This window comes from Populus trichocarpa, chromosome 7 (assembly GCF_000002775.5).
Source record: "Populus trichocarpa isolate Nisqually-1 chromosome 7, P.trichocarpa_v4.1, whole genome shotgun sequence".
Lineage (NCBI taxonomy): Eukaryota > Viridiplantae > Streptophyta > Magnoliopsida > Malpighiales > Salicaceae > Populus > Populus trichocarpa.
In genome coordinates this window covers 14,542,520-14,556,549 of record NC_037291.2, presented here as the reverse complement: position 1 = coordinate 14,556,549, position 14,030 = coordinate 14,542,520, and the positions used below count along the sequence as shown (strand labels likewise).

The window sequence follows — 14,030 nt, the reverse complement described above, 5'->3', positions numbered from 1 at the left end:
CTCTGAAAAGGCGCCGTTTTGGGATGGGAATGGCCATTTGCAGTTTGGTTACTGTAGTTTTGACCTTTTGTAATCAAGCCCCTGGATAAGTTGTAACTGGACCCCTTCATTTCAGCATCATTTACAAAATGATCCTCTGACTTTAATTTCTTGCAATGTTAACCCCAATCAGCCATAAACGTTGGTATTTCTTCAATTAAACCCCTGATTTCATTAATTAAACTAATTTCAAGTTCAATTAAGTCTCCAAACTTAATTGATTTTTCAATTAAGCTCTTGATTTGATTAATTAAACTAATACAAAGTTTAATTAAGTCTCCAAACTTCCAATTTATAGTGTCTTGACCCAAATTTCAATTTATTCTTCATTTATTTATTTTTTTCATTTCATTCATTTTTCATTTTTTTTTCATCATTTATTTTTTTATATAAAAATAAAGATAAAATAAAAATAATAAAAAATTGAGTTATGACAATGAGGATAAAAAAAAACCTACGAAAGGGCTAATATCCAAAATATTATTGTCGCACGTGCAAGTAACGTCGCGGCGATGCGCCCACTCTTATATGGTATCTAGAAAATCAGGAAACGGAGGAGACAATAATTTCTTGTTTTTTCAGTGGAAAAGAGGTAATGAGAGTTGACACCTGGTATTTTGGTCACTAATAACCCTAAATGGTCTTAGAAATCGGGCACGGGGACCAGTTACATGAAGGAAATGTATTAACATTCCAAATACACCCTACCTAAAATAAACTGCATTGTTTAATTGTCCGATTAAACTAGTTGTCTGATTATTGGACTGTCTAAGGTTGAAAACAAATCTTCTTTAGTAAGAAAATCCTTATCTTATCGGGTAAAAATACAACTGTTGTAATGTCAATAAAAACAAAACTATCTTTTTAATATCGCAACGTCTTAAGTATAAGTTCGTAATCTCAGATATTAAAAGAAAAAAATATTTTTTTTAGTATTTTTGAAATATTGGCCTAATTCTTATAACTTTAATGAGCTGATTACTAAAGCAAAAAATACATGTTAAAACATGTTTTTTTTTTGAATTTTTTGTTATATGAAAATATGATATGAAATTTTCTTATAAGTTTTGAGAGATTTGATTGTATGCATGAAAACAAAATATTTTTTTTTGTTTAGATTTTTTTACGTATTGAAAAAAACCAGATATTTTAATACCAGATTTAGAAAACTCGCCACAACTTCGCTCTCGTGAGGGAGTACAGCAATTTTTTAAATGGTATTTGAAATTGTTTTTTTGGTGCTTTCTAAAAATGCATTTAACATGAAAAGCATCTAATTGGTTTTTTTTAGTATTTTTAAATAATTTTAATATATTAATTTTAAAAATAAATAAAAAAATTATTTTAATTTATATTTTTAAATAAAAAATTATTTTAAAAAATATTTCATATAACAATTCCAAACACATAATTACAGCGACCAGCATTGCAGCATGGAATGAAACGAAGGAGGATGAAAAATAACAAATCAATGTGTAATCTCAAACGCGCATATCTACTCGGCCCTACCAAGGGGTCGATAAAGCAGAGCAGGACATCTCATAAAGGCGCAATACATCTTGATCCTGTTTCCTTAAAAAATCCCCTTTAGTAAATTCGATTATAATTGATATAAGTTAAATCAATTCTCCATTGCCCAGTAAATATATTTGCCTTCTTATTATTGTCATGATTTGGAGGGTTGATAAGAGCAGGATGCCATACAGGGAGAGAGAGGCTGCAACAGGAAAGAGGCCGGCTGCTCCTTGGGATCATATACAACAGATATAGTCGTCCGATCATCGATCTCTCCAAGGTCAGCCCTGGCTTACTAGTTTATATATATATATATATATATATATATATATATATATATATATATAGAGAGAGAGAGAGAGAGAGAGAAGTCAGCTGGATTTTGATCATGCAAAATGCTGATGCTGGTAACTCGGTTCATTCTACTCTGTTACTTACACATTCTAATTAAAAACCAGACGGAATCTAGTTCTGTTCTTTATTAAAAGGCTTAGCTACAGTACCCGGACCTTAATTTACAGGGAAAAAGGTCCGGGTAGAAAGCATTATATATATGTGTGTGTGTGTGTGGGAGACAAAATTTCACAAATCGTTAAAGTTTGTTTCTTGCTCTGGCTTTCTTGCCTGTATGAAACGGCATATAATAATTATCTTCTTCTTTCTTATGCTAGCACTATATATGGTATCGATGAAGACAATTGATTGAAACTTTCATGTACATGAGTTAGGACTTGTTGAGAGGACAAAAAAACTACAATGAACTGGACAAATAACCATCGATCCTTCTAAAATATGTTTTTTTGTATTCTAGTTTTGGCAAGTTTTGATCCAGACTTTCATGCCTTACCTTTCTTTTTTGTATTTCAGACTATAATTTTTTTCTTAATGAAGAAGAAAGGACGACGGGATTTAAAAGTTTAGAAATTATGCTATGCAATATGCATACAAATAAATTATATTAAATTCTTAGATGCATTATTATGTTTAGTGATGAGCAGTGAAGTACAGGTCTCGAGAATATTCAATTGGACAAGAATGAAAAGGAGTAATTATCACATTTTATACAAAAAATTTATACGATTTTCTTATAGCATCGATCTTAAGATTTACATGTTGGCATAAAGTGCCTTGATATTGTGAAATAATAAAGAAATTGCTATATAATTTTTGTTAAAATATATCTCAAAAGTGCCTTATTCTGAAAAAAAATAACACTCAAAATTGAACTATACACCTGCCATTCATTCTTGGTTTTGTTTTATTACCGATCCAGAATGGGAAAGGGTAAATTTACTGCAAGTGATTCAAACATGAAAAATGATGTTGAAAAGGCAAGTGCATCGAATATTGAAGAGGACACTAACAAGGCAAGCGCTTCAGACATTGATGAGGATACTAACAAGGCAAGTATCCAAGGCAAGCGCTTCAGACATTGATGAGGATACTAACAAGGCAAGCGCTTCAAATATGAAAATGGCTTGGGACTTGGACGAAGGATATTATGAGATTGACAACAAAGAATGGGAACTTCGAAATATTTGGCTAGATCTGGAAGGATTAAAGGAGTTGCCCCCTCAAAACGACCGGGCTGATGAATGCTGTATCTACAGGGTTCCCAACTCACTTCGAGACAGAAATCCGGAAGCCTACACTCCACAGCTGATTTCAATAGGTCCTTTTCACCACAATGATGAAAGACTAGAGACCATGGAAACGCTGAAAAGAAGATATCAAGGAGAGTTCCTTAAAAGGAATGACATGGATGAGAAGAACTTTATGGATTTTCTAAGAAGAATTCAGAAAAAAGAAGAGAGTATCCGACTCTGTTATTCAGGGAGCTTCAGAATCCACACAGAACGTTTTGTAAAGATGATCGTGCTGGATGCTGTCTTCATCATTGAGTTTTTGAAGGATTCATATGATGATGACTTTCCTCAAAATCTTGATACCAGGATGATATCTTGCATAGGAGAAGACTTGATGCTACTTGAAAACCAACTACCTTTCTCCGTTATCGACTGTATATATAGCGAGTTTTATAACCCTCGCCAAGATGACATTTCTTTTCTTGATCTTGCCACCCATCATTTTGGAAAGTACCAACTTGCACAAAGGCCAGAATCCACACCACCGACAGAAGTATGGCATTTCACTGATTTGCTAATGAATTTTATGTTGAAAGGAGCCCTCGAGCGAGAAAATCGCTCTAAGCCTATCAAGCTGAAATATAGCGCCGTCACGCTTCGCAAAGCAGGAGTGAAGTTTCAGGCCACCGAAGACAAGTGTTTGTTCAACGTGCATTTTGAGAACGGAGTGTTGAAAATACCACTCTTGGAAGTTGATGATTCCATGGAACGTTTTGTACGAAATGTCATGGCCTGGGAGCAGTGCTACAAACCGGGTGAAGCTTACATCAGCAACTACTTTAAGTTTATGGACTATCTTATTGACAGGTCAGAAGACGTGGCTTTGCTAGCTGAAGAGGAAATTATTAAGAACTGGCTAGGTGACGACTCCGCAGTTTCAAAGTTGATGAACAATCTAAGCCAACGTTGTGAAAAAACTTCTTATTATAGTGATATCTGTCAAGCGCTGAATGCCTGCTATGAGAACCCCTGGAACCGTAGAAAGGCAACCTTGAAACTCGTATATTTCAGCAATCTTTGGAGAGGTACGGGAACTGTTGCTGCAGCTTTCCTTCTAATCCTCACTTTGATACAGACTATAACTTCCCTGAAATCGTCATTCTAGGATTAAATCTTGTTTAGTCTAATTAATCCCACACAATAATTGATGGGATTGTTCTTGTTGTATTCCTTAGAAATTGTTGTTTTAATTTTACTTCAAAGCTTGCGTATTTCTAAATGTAGCTATTTCTTATTGTATTGTCCTGGAACTGATTCTGTACTTGTTCCCTGTGTGCTGTCCTTTCCTCTCAAAGCTCTTCTTCTGATTAAATAAAGCTGAAGAATGCATGATCTCAATTTTCACTTGATCATGGCGACTGCGAAGCCTTAAATCCAAAAACTAGTCGAATTATGCCAAGTAAATACCACAAGTCAATATCGGCATTTCCAGATTCATAAGCTATCGACCTCACAACCAGGATTTCCTGAAGAACTTCCATCAATGTCAATTTCATTGCATCCTGCGGAGGACCTAACCATGAAACCGAACAAGTTTTCTAATGAACAACAAGGTTCGAATCCCTCTTTAGCAACCAAAGAAAAAAAAAAAACATACTGTTGTTTCTCTGGGTCAATCTTGTTGCTCTCCATGGCAAGCATTTTGATCCGTGATTCCTTGACGCCATGCTCATTCATCAACCACAGCTCAAAACTGTCGTCGTCGTCAAGACCACAAGAATAGATGTAGTTTTCATAAACTCCAATTTCTATATCCCAGCAATAGTTATCCAGAGAGTGAGAAGATCTAAATTTCTCGTTTCCAAGATCAAATGCACATATTACAGTAGTGTAATCAATGTTAATGGTTTCATAACGATCAACTAACATCCATAAATGAACATGGCAAAAGAAGGCCAACAATCTGGGTAGCCATGACAGCCGAGGACTTCTCCAGGTGCCAGTCTCGATTATGAATACCTTGGCAGGAATTCAGAAGAATCTATTGACTCATAAACTCTAATAACCTTATCAATTTATGTGGTTAATTTATACACGATCCATGTGCCTCTATAAATTTATTTGTACCTCTATAATATAAAGTTTCCAAAAAATTTTTGAAAAAAGAAGAAAAAAACATGAAAGGAGTTTTAAACAACCCATATTTTGAATTTTCTTTTTTTAAAAAGGTTTTCAATTTTTTTTTATAGATATTATTACGCATTGAAGATTCAAGATAAATTTTTTAAAAAATATCTATTAAAAAGATCAGATTTTCCTTTTTGTTGGTTACCATGTGTTTAATATTAATGTGTAAAATGTTTTTTAAAAGTGTTTTTCATTTAAAATTATATTGAAATAATTTTTTCAGATTTTTTACTTCAAAACCATTAAAAATCACTAAAAACCAATATCAATTTGATGTTTTTACAAGCTAAACACACTTTTAAAACACAACAAAACAAAAACAAAAACAAACAGTCTTTTAATCTTTTTAAATCTATAAGATAACGTTTAGTTACTCTCCTGAGACAAAAGAGACATAAACAAAGGAGACAAGATAAAAAAAAAGATGGAGATAAAATTGTGTTTGATAGTGATGTACAAGGTAAATTGATCATCTCTGTATTCTGTTTGGTTATGGTAGATAAAATAAAATAAAATATGAAAAAATCTTGTTAAATGTATTATTATTTTTTTACTTTAGTTTATATTGAGTGTTGAAATTAATAATATTATAATAACAATAGTTATAAAATCAGAATTGACTTGATAAAATGACCCGAGGCTTGGATTGGTCCGAGTTTAAGAAAAAATAGAGGAATGATGAACTTGGTTGATCAAAAACCCAGGTCAGAAATCTATTGACTTTTTTTGAAAAAAAATTAGTCAAAACAAGGTTGCTTTGATATTTTTTAAAAAGAATTAGGTCGGTCGATTTGACCTTTGACCCTCCCGACCTGTGACCTCAACCTTGTCTCGGATTGACTCTAGAGCCGGGTTTTAAAATTATGATAATAATTATTTTTATCTATACATTGACTTGAGTCAACCCGTATTGACTCTCCTAACCCGTGACCTAGGCTTTGTCTTTGTTGATCCAAAATCAGGTTTTAAAATAATAATAATAATAATAATAATATTTATTCTTACATTGATCTAGGTCAATGCAGTGCTGACCTTCCCGACTCGTGATCTAGGTTTTGCCTCAGTCAATACTCGAATCAGTTCTTAAATTATGATAATAATTATTTTTATTCTTATATTGACTAGAGTCAACCTAAACTTTGCCCCAAATCAAAACTCGAATTAAATTTTAAAACTATGATAATAAATATTTTTATTCTTACATGTTTTATTTAAACAATTTTAAAATAAAGATTTTTTTACAATAATATTTTAAAAATAAAAAATATTATTTTTAAGGACTTATCTATACCTTCTAATTTAAAAATATATAAATTCACTTAAAAATTATCTTAAAATAAAATTTTTTATACCCTTATATCTTTAACCAAGCATATTTATATGTCTACTTTTTGTCCCTGCAAAGTAATCAAACGTTACCAAAGATTATCATTGGAAAAGCATGAACATTGTTAAATATGGAAGAGCAAAACATCACATGCATCACACGTGACAAAATAAACAAAAGAAAACAAGCCATGGCCAGAACTGTGTGTTTGATATTGCGGTAGCTGTTGCAGTTGTAGTTTGAAAAAAGTTGTTTTATAAAAAGTATTTTTAGTTGAGGTTAGTTTGAAAAAATAGGTGTTTGGTTAAAACTGTGGTTGAAATTGAGGTTGAACAAAAAGTAGTTTAATGTGTTTGGTTAAGAATGCTTTTGGAATTGAGGTTATAAAATAATTTAAAAAATTATATATTAATATTGATGGTTTTTAATTTAAATGTTATAGATTTAACTATTGCTATTATATCATAAAATAAATAATACTTTATATAAAATATTTTTTATTGTTCCATTATAATATATACAATTCCATCACGTATGAAATACATCCGACAAGGACTACAGTTTTTTTGGTTTCTTAAGCACGTAACAACATCAAGTAAAATATAATCAGAAACAAAATTGGAATTGCGATCAAATTCTGCAAATGCTACGTAATCAAGCGATCTTTTTTTAATTTATGTAGTTTCATTGAATAATATTAAACACTAGTTTTTTGAATAAAATACAATTAAAAAAATCAAAAATAATTTTTATTTTTTATTTTACTAGATTAAATCTATTTAAATATATTTTAAATTTTAGACCGGAACCGGTTCGGCAAGAATAGTGCAGAACGTGAACAGTGCAGCAAGCTGCACTATTCCTGCTAATTAATTTGGAGTGCAGCACGCTGCTAATTAATTAGCAGGATGTGCGCATGCAGTCTTTCAGGCAGGAACGCGATGCGAGAAGCAGATAATTTCTGCTTCAACAAAACAACGTTTTGAACGCAGTTAATGGTGGGGTCCACGTACAAAAATTACGGTTGATTTCATAACCAAACACTATATTTTCACAGGTACATAACAAACGCAGGTGTAAACGCTTAGACAAACGGACAATTAGGAACACCGAAAATGGAGAAACAGAGAGAGAGGATAGAGGAGCTACTAAAATTCACTCTTGAATCCCACATTAACCAAACCCTAGAATTCAATCTAGGACTCTCCAAAGACTTCTGCATTAACCTCCTCGAAGAAGACCCAAATGACATGTTATGTCACTCCACACCAACACCAACACCAACAGGTAATAAAAACCATATAAGAAATTATTTTTCAAGTTAAAGATTTGATTTTTATGCTAAAATGCTCAAATGGTCTGCAGATTCTTTTGATGGGGTTGCTCTATATCCGTTGTATAAACGTTTAGCTTCAGCTTTGTATCGGTCTGTAAAGTCTGGTGCTGTATGTAGAACTTATGAGAAGATGGTGTTTGGTGATAAAGATAGCAACTTGAAGCAGAAAGAAGAGAATTGGGATCAGTTAATTAAAGAGAAGGGACTTGAATTGATAAATGTAAGCTTTTGTTGTAGGTTCTTGAGTATCTTTAATTAATATTGATTGGTGATTAAAGGGTTTTTTTTTCTCTTGATCAGGTTTTGGAGGGTATATCTTGTGAAATTCATGTTCAAGAACCTTACTTTTCACTCTTGAAAGGTATTATTTTTGTTTCTTTGATATGGGGTTTTTCCATGTTTTTGGCTTTTAATTTTTATTTTTTGGATTGTCTGTTGTTTATGTGGTTCAAGACATGTTCTTTAGTAATCTGGGGTTGTGTGTATAGATGGGAGGAAAACAATCGAAGGAAGGTGTGCTACTGGTGATTACATAAGGTAGATGATTTGCCATATGGTTTAAGTACACCATCATGAATATTTGCAAGTTAATGATTTTGCAATCTTTAAAGAACTCTGTGCTAGAAAGTGGGTGAATATCTGTTGTAGTAGCTTATATTTGGTTTGTTTTGCTGCTGTTAGAATTGAGCCGGGTGATTTGATTCTCGTTAACAAAATTGTGGTACTTAAAGTGGAGGTGAGACCACATTTATAAGTTGAATTCATTCATTCATTTATATTTCCAGTCTGGCCTATAAAACAATTTTATCTATTTCCAGGATGTTCGCAGATATGCTTCATTTTCGAAGATGTTGCAAGCTGAGAATCTCGAGAAAGTCCTTCCTGGAGTTAAAACTGTTGAAGAAGGTAAACCTAGTTTTGTGTTGATGTTTAGTCTTTGCTGTCAAAATGATGTTCTTAGTTGAGGCATTGCAATGACGAGTTGCTAGAATTAAGTTGTCATGCCTCTTAAGTACAAGTAATGCTGGGAGTTAATTAAACTTCAAGACTTTATTTAACTTGTTAAGAATAGGGGGTAGGGTTTCTTTTATTTGTGCATAACAGTTAATTGGGTTGTAAACTTCAAAAATGTTCTGGTTTGCATTTCTGGAAGAATCTTTACAATACACTCTTTGCTCCAAGTAATCTTTTAAATTCTTTGCATTGTTTGGAATGAGAGATGTATTGAAAAAACTGTTACTTGCGATTGCTTTCTTGAATTTATAAGGTCTGAATTGTATAACAGTTATGATTTGATGGCAAGCCAGGTGTCAAGATTTATAGGAAGTTTTATACAGAAGAAAAGGAAATGTCTAATGGTGTCCTCGCAATCTGTGTTTCAAAACTGGCTGCCCAGCCATACCTTTCTTTGGCTAGCATACTGTTTGTGAGTTTTTCCTGAACTCTTGTGATTCCTATGTTTTATTGCGTGAGACTTGAGCCTGATTTTTATATTGCAGATCATCAGGATGTGTATGTGACATAATATATATCATGCGCATCATGTTTAGAAATAGTCATAGATGTCCTGTAAAATGACACCGAGAGCTAAAAGTTCTGATTATTTTGGTGTCTCTAATTCAGGGATTAAGTTATGGAGGTGTTCGGAGTCTACTGGGTCTTGCAGATACTGGTGGAACAGTTTCTAATGCCCTACCTCCACCAAGATCGACGCTTCTCTCATCCTTCATTTTCCCCTATAATCCAAATGTAAAATTATGGTTTGTTATGAATTGTTTCATGCTTTATGCTATCTCCAAAGGTGTTCTTTTAGCTCTTTCTGGACCCTTTTATATAAGAAACTGGATTGCATTGAATTGTCAGTTCAAAATTTGGATTCAATAAAAATCTTAGCAGAGAAACCTCATAACTTAAGCCACATATCCATTAAAATGCAAACAACAACTATTCTAGGAAGAGTAGAAAGGTCTACCTTGTTTTTTTCTTAATATTTTTAGATGTTAATCTATTTATCATCTTCCACGTGAATCTATTTATCTTCCAATTTAGCATCCGTGAGAGAATTATACAGTATAAAGGGTACAATCTCTTGGTTGATGGACTTAGTATTCATGTTGCCTTGAGACATCTCAAGCAGTGGCAGCCCAGAACTTATTCATTTTTTTTTCATTCTCTATGGACACATTTCCTACTTTTTTCTCCTTTTAGTCAAAGTGTCAAGGAAGCACGCTGTCTTCCAAGTTCATTATGCTTAAACAAGTTCATGTGTGCCAATTTTAGAATTTTCTCGAGCTTGATTTTGTAAATATTTTGTGCTTCATGATTCTGAATTTTTTCTTGATTGGCTTGAGATCAAAGGCAGTGCCTTGACTCATGGAGCAAGGGCCTTGGCAAAGCATGCTGAAAGGAGCAGAGACAGATATTGGGGTATTCTTGGTGGAAGTGGTGAGTACCTTTTAGGATTTCAGTCCTTGAACCAGAATTCTCATGTTATTGTTGTGTACAGAAGTCATTTGTGCGTTAATCTTTTGCATGTTGTTCTTTTCCGTTGCATTTTAGGATTAACATGTTTTTTCTTACATCAGTGAGGTGTTCTCCTCCCTTCTTCTTTGGAGCCACTCAACAGTTACCACTAGCCACTTGCTCTCACAAGATTGTTATTCACTTCTAGAACTGTCAGCGCCACAAACATCACCTGCTAGCACTTTACAATCAGGACAACATTTTTTAAATCTAAAACTTGACCTACAGAACTCACAGTAATCTATGGAAAATTCCATGGAGAGTCTCCTGACTATTTTAACTCTGACCAAACCCCTCTCTCCTATGATCCTACCTCTGGTTAGCATCAATCAATGAAAACCTTAGCTAGCAGCATGATTCCCTTCCCCAAATTCTGCCACAGATGCTTCTTAACAGGAGCAACAGTCATCAATAATATCATTATTAATTGTCATCACTTATTATTATAAGAAAATGGATATGTTTTACGAGTTACATGGTTGTGCAGGGATATGGTCCTTTGTTTGTTAAGGAATTGAGTGTCACATGAGCAGAAAGGGTTTTTCTTTTATTGGCCTTACTATCATATGCCTGGTTACTAACTGATATATTGTAGATTCTACAAAAAATAGGCTTGCAATGAATGTCATCAGTCGCATAATAGCTTCTTGTTGCTGGTCAAACATTCATGTTGTTCCACAACATGGGGCTGTTTTTGAGATAAGGGTGGCTGATGGTTATGGAGCACGTTGGTCTAAGGATGGAACTAAGGTATATATATGCTATTGTAGTGTTCCTTGTAACTTCGTGTCTACATGCATGAATGGATAACAGGCTAGAAAACAAAACAAAGACGTGTTCAGGTGAATCAGGATTGGCTCAGGCTTAAAATATGCAAAATTTTCAAGCAAAACACGTAAGTTATGCTAATTGAGGCCTTCTTTTCTTGTGGATAAAAGAACATGTTGATATAGAGAGAAGAAATTACAAGAAAAACCTGGAGAAGACATCCAAAAAAGTAGAAAATGAGGGCACCGAAGGCAATGTATAAGAGCACTGAAATCACTTTTAGACCCTACTCTATGCTATGTTGTTCTCTGCATAACAGCTTGGTACCCTGTTGTGTGCCTCTAAACTGAGTGCGTGTAATGATGGATTCCTAATGAAATTGACCAATCAGCGAAACCAATCGAATTATCAGAGTAGCTTATTGTGAGATTTGTGTGGTTTTTACAAGTCATATCTCAGTACTTGTCTTGGAAGTACCTTCAACTGTAACATCCTAGCCAAAGAGCTGGTAGCTCAAGTGGCACCATGACCCCCCTCGCTCCCCCTAGAGATCTCAGGTTTGAACCTCTTCTTTGTAACCAAAAAGAAAAAAGAATAAAACACTTTAGCATGCTAGATTTATCAGTTAGGACAATGCTTACCACTCATCTGCAACTCTTCATAGAATTGTTTCTCCAAGGAACTATCTGGCAAAAAATCTGGTTTTGTTTGCATCAAGGGATTCAAGAGTGGATTTTATGAAGTTATTTTTATTGTTCTCAAACTGACTACTCGACAGTGCCTACATATCATTTCAAAAGCATTTCCATCTGATTATGGTAATCCTTTGAGCTAAAAATTAAAAAAAGATATTCAAAGAAATCAGTTGCTTTGACTCTGTCCATTCACTGACAAGCAGTAAGGCTGGCAGTTCCAATCTCTAGATATGATGGCACAGCCATCCATTCCCATCTCTCTCTCAACCTTTTTACTAGCTGTGCTAGTGGTTGCTTTAGGAAAGCATGCATATAACTGTTTCTTTTAGTGCTAAAACCTGTTAATGGATTGTAAGTATTGTCTTCAGAAATATTTTGTTTTAACAATGTGAATTCAATTGGCTTTTTGCTTACCTGCTGACTCTGACCCTGTTATCACTGCCCAAGATATAACTCACTCATTGTTTTTGTGTCATTTCAGTTCATAGGATTTCTTGAACCATACATCGAAGATGGTCACTCAAGAGGATGGAAGCATTAGTTTGCGTGAGGAGGCATATCTACTGGCATCCTTGGACGAACTTTCTCAAAGTATTGTTGCACCCTACCCCTACCACCTCTTTCCTTTTATGTCATTTCAGTTAATAGGATTTCTTGAACCACAAATGGATGGTGGTAACTTAAAAGGAATGAAACCATAATTTGTGTGGGGACATTCCTATTGGTGTCTTTGATCTATAAAAATGCCATCATGATGGTCCATCTTATGATACTGACTGGGACTTTAATAATTGAGGTCATTTATTTTTATTGACGTTCAATCTCTGCTTCTTAATTGAAAACTTGAATCCACAGTATTCTTGAGCTTGGCTGGTAAGGGGCAATAATCGTGGTGGAACTAGCATTGGTTGGGTGGTGTCCATGCAGATATCTTGATCATGTCTTATGGGAAGTATATTGGAGGTTTACAATCATTCCTTAAATAAGTGGTTATCTCTTGCTAGCATGTCCTGCCTCATACACACCCATTCTTTGCTTATGTGACAAAAGTACTAACATTATGGTTGAGAAGCAGCCTACAGAAAATATACAGTATGTGTGGCATGTATCAATACAGGTTGTTCAGGCAACTTGAAATAATATTGAAAATGTTGATTGGTGATGACGATTAGAGTAAATATTGCATATCTTGGCTGCCATCATGATAGATTTCATGTGGTTTTCCTTGCGACAAGATTTGCATCAATATAAATAACAAGGCAGTAACAGATCAAGGGCTGGGCACTGTCGGCATGTGCTTGTGCATAATACAACTGTTAAATGAACCATCATCCTCAGCCCCGCCATTCATTAACATTTAGCGTGTGTAATTATCTTGTGGACAATTGATGTTAACATTTTTAAGGATTCTCAAAAGCATGCAACATACACTGGCTAAAGACAATCTTTGTTTCCCCTCATCTTGTTACTTCTCTATTATTATCTGAATGGTCATGCAGTTTGGCTTTATTGCATTATGTACCTCTTGATTTATAAAGTTCTATTGCCAATCTATTTGCCCCATGTGTCTCCTCTTCTAGCACATGTCACTCAATTTCTCTTAAACACGGTTAGTGTTGTAGTTTCACCGGTTTCCTTTTGCAAGAGGTTGATGTGGTTAAATCTCATCATGTTTATGATCGGTGTTGGCCCCCTTGTCTAAAACTAAAGGCTCATAGATTTCTGAAAGTTACAGAATAATGAGAGTTGTATGGAAAAGATTTCTAACACCAATACAAGGGCTTTCATTGATCTGACACTGATGTTATCTGTTTTGCCAGAGGCATCTTTTAGGTGTTTCCGGTAGTGTATTGTGAGTCTCCCCCGTATCATTGTTGATATTGAAGCAAATTACAGTTTACTTTACCAATCTGTAAACTAAAAGCATCAAATTACAACTCTGGAAATAATTTGATGCATGCTAACATGGGATCAACTGCTTTGAGGTGGCCATTTCTCTTGTAGTGAGATAACCTAGGCAAACCCCTTATCTTCCTATTTTTCTTGTTCTGCAC

The 14,030-nt window shown here is 34.2% G+C and overlaps 3 protein-coding genes across 8 annotated transcripts in view; all 3 read left to right on the top strand.

The window, feature by feature from the left end:
* Positions 1–14,030, top strand: part of LOC7491734 (60S ribosomal protein L38) — a 35,763-nt gene that overhangs the window by 7,955 nt on the left and 13,778 nt on the right. The gene's annotated exons all lie outside the window — the stretch shown is intronic.
* Positions 1,581–4,547, top strand: LOC7469579 (UPF0481 protein At3g47200). Of its 2 annotated transcripts, none has more exons than XM_052454727.1 (3): positions 1,581–1,834; positions 2,828–2,913; positions 2,969–4,547. In XM_052454727.1, the coding sequence occupies exons 2-3, from the start codon at positions 2,829–2,831 to the stop codon at positions 4,303–4,305; spliced, it is 1,422 nt and encodes a 473-aa protein (XP_052310687.1). In that variant the 5' UTR covers positions 1,581–1,834; position 2,828; the 3' UTR covers positions 4,306–4,547. The 2 variants fall into 2 exon arrangements, with proteins under 2 accessions (XP_052310687.1, XP_052310688.1); XM_052454728.1 differs by having other exon boundaries at positions 2,226–2,913.
* LOC7469580 (uncharacterized) lies at positions 7,724–12,797 on the top strand. 5 transcript variants are annotated; one of them, XM_002309745.4, is made up of 11 exons: positions 7,726–7,941; positions 8,020–8,210; positions 8,291–8,351; positions 8,479–8,527; positions 8,672–8,726; positions 8,809–8,896; positions 9,298–9,416; positions 9,614–9,739; positions 10,342–10,435; positions 11,109–11,263; positions 12,458–12,797. In XM_002309745.4, exons 1-11 carry the CDS (start codon positions 7,770–7,772, stop codon positions 12,515–12,517), a joined length of 1,170 nt encoding a protein of 389 aa, XP_002309781.3. In that variant the 5' UTR covers positions 7,726–7,769; the 3' UTR covers positions 12,518–12,797. The 5 variants fall into 5 exon arrangements, 3 of the variants coding, with proteins under 3 accessions (XP_024460606.1, XP_024460605.1, XP_002309781.3); XM_024604838.2 differs by lacking the exon at positions 12,458–12,797 and having other exon boundaries at positions 7,724–7,941; positions 11,125–11,263; XM_024604837.2 differs by lacking the exon at positions 11,109–11,263 and having other exon boundaries at positions 7,725–7,941.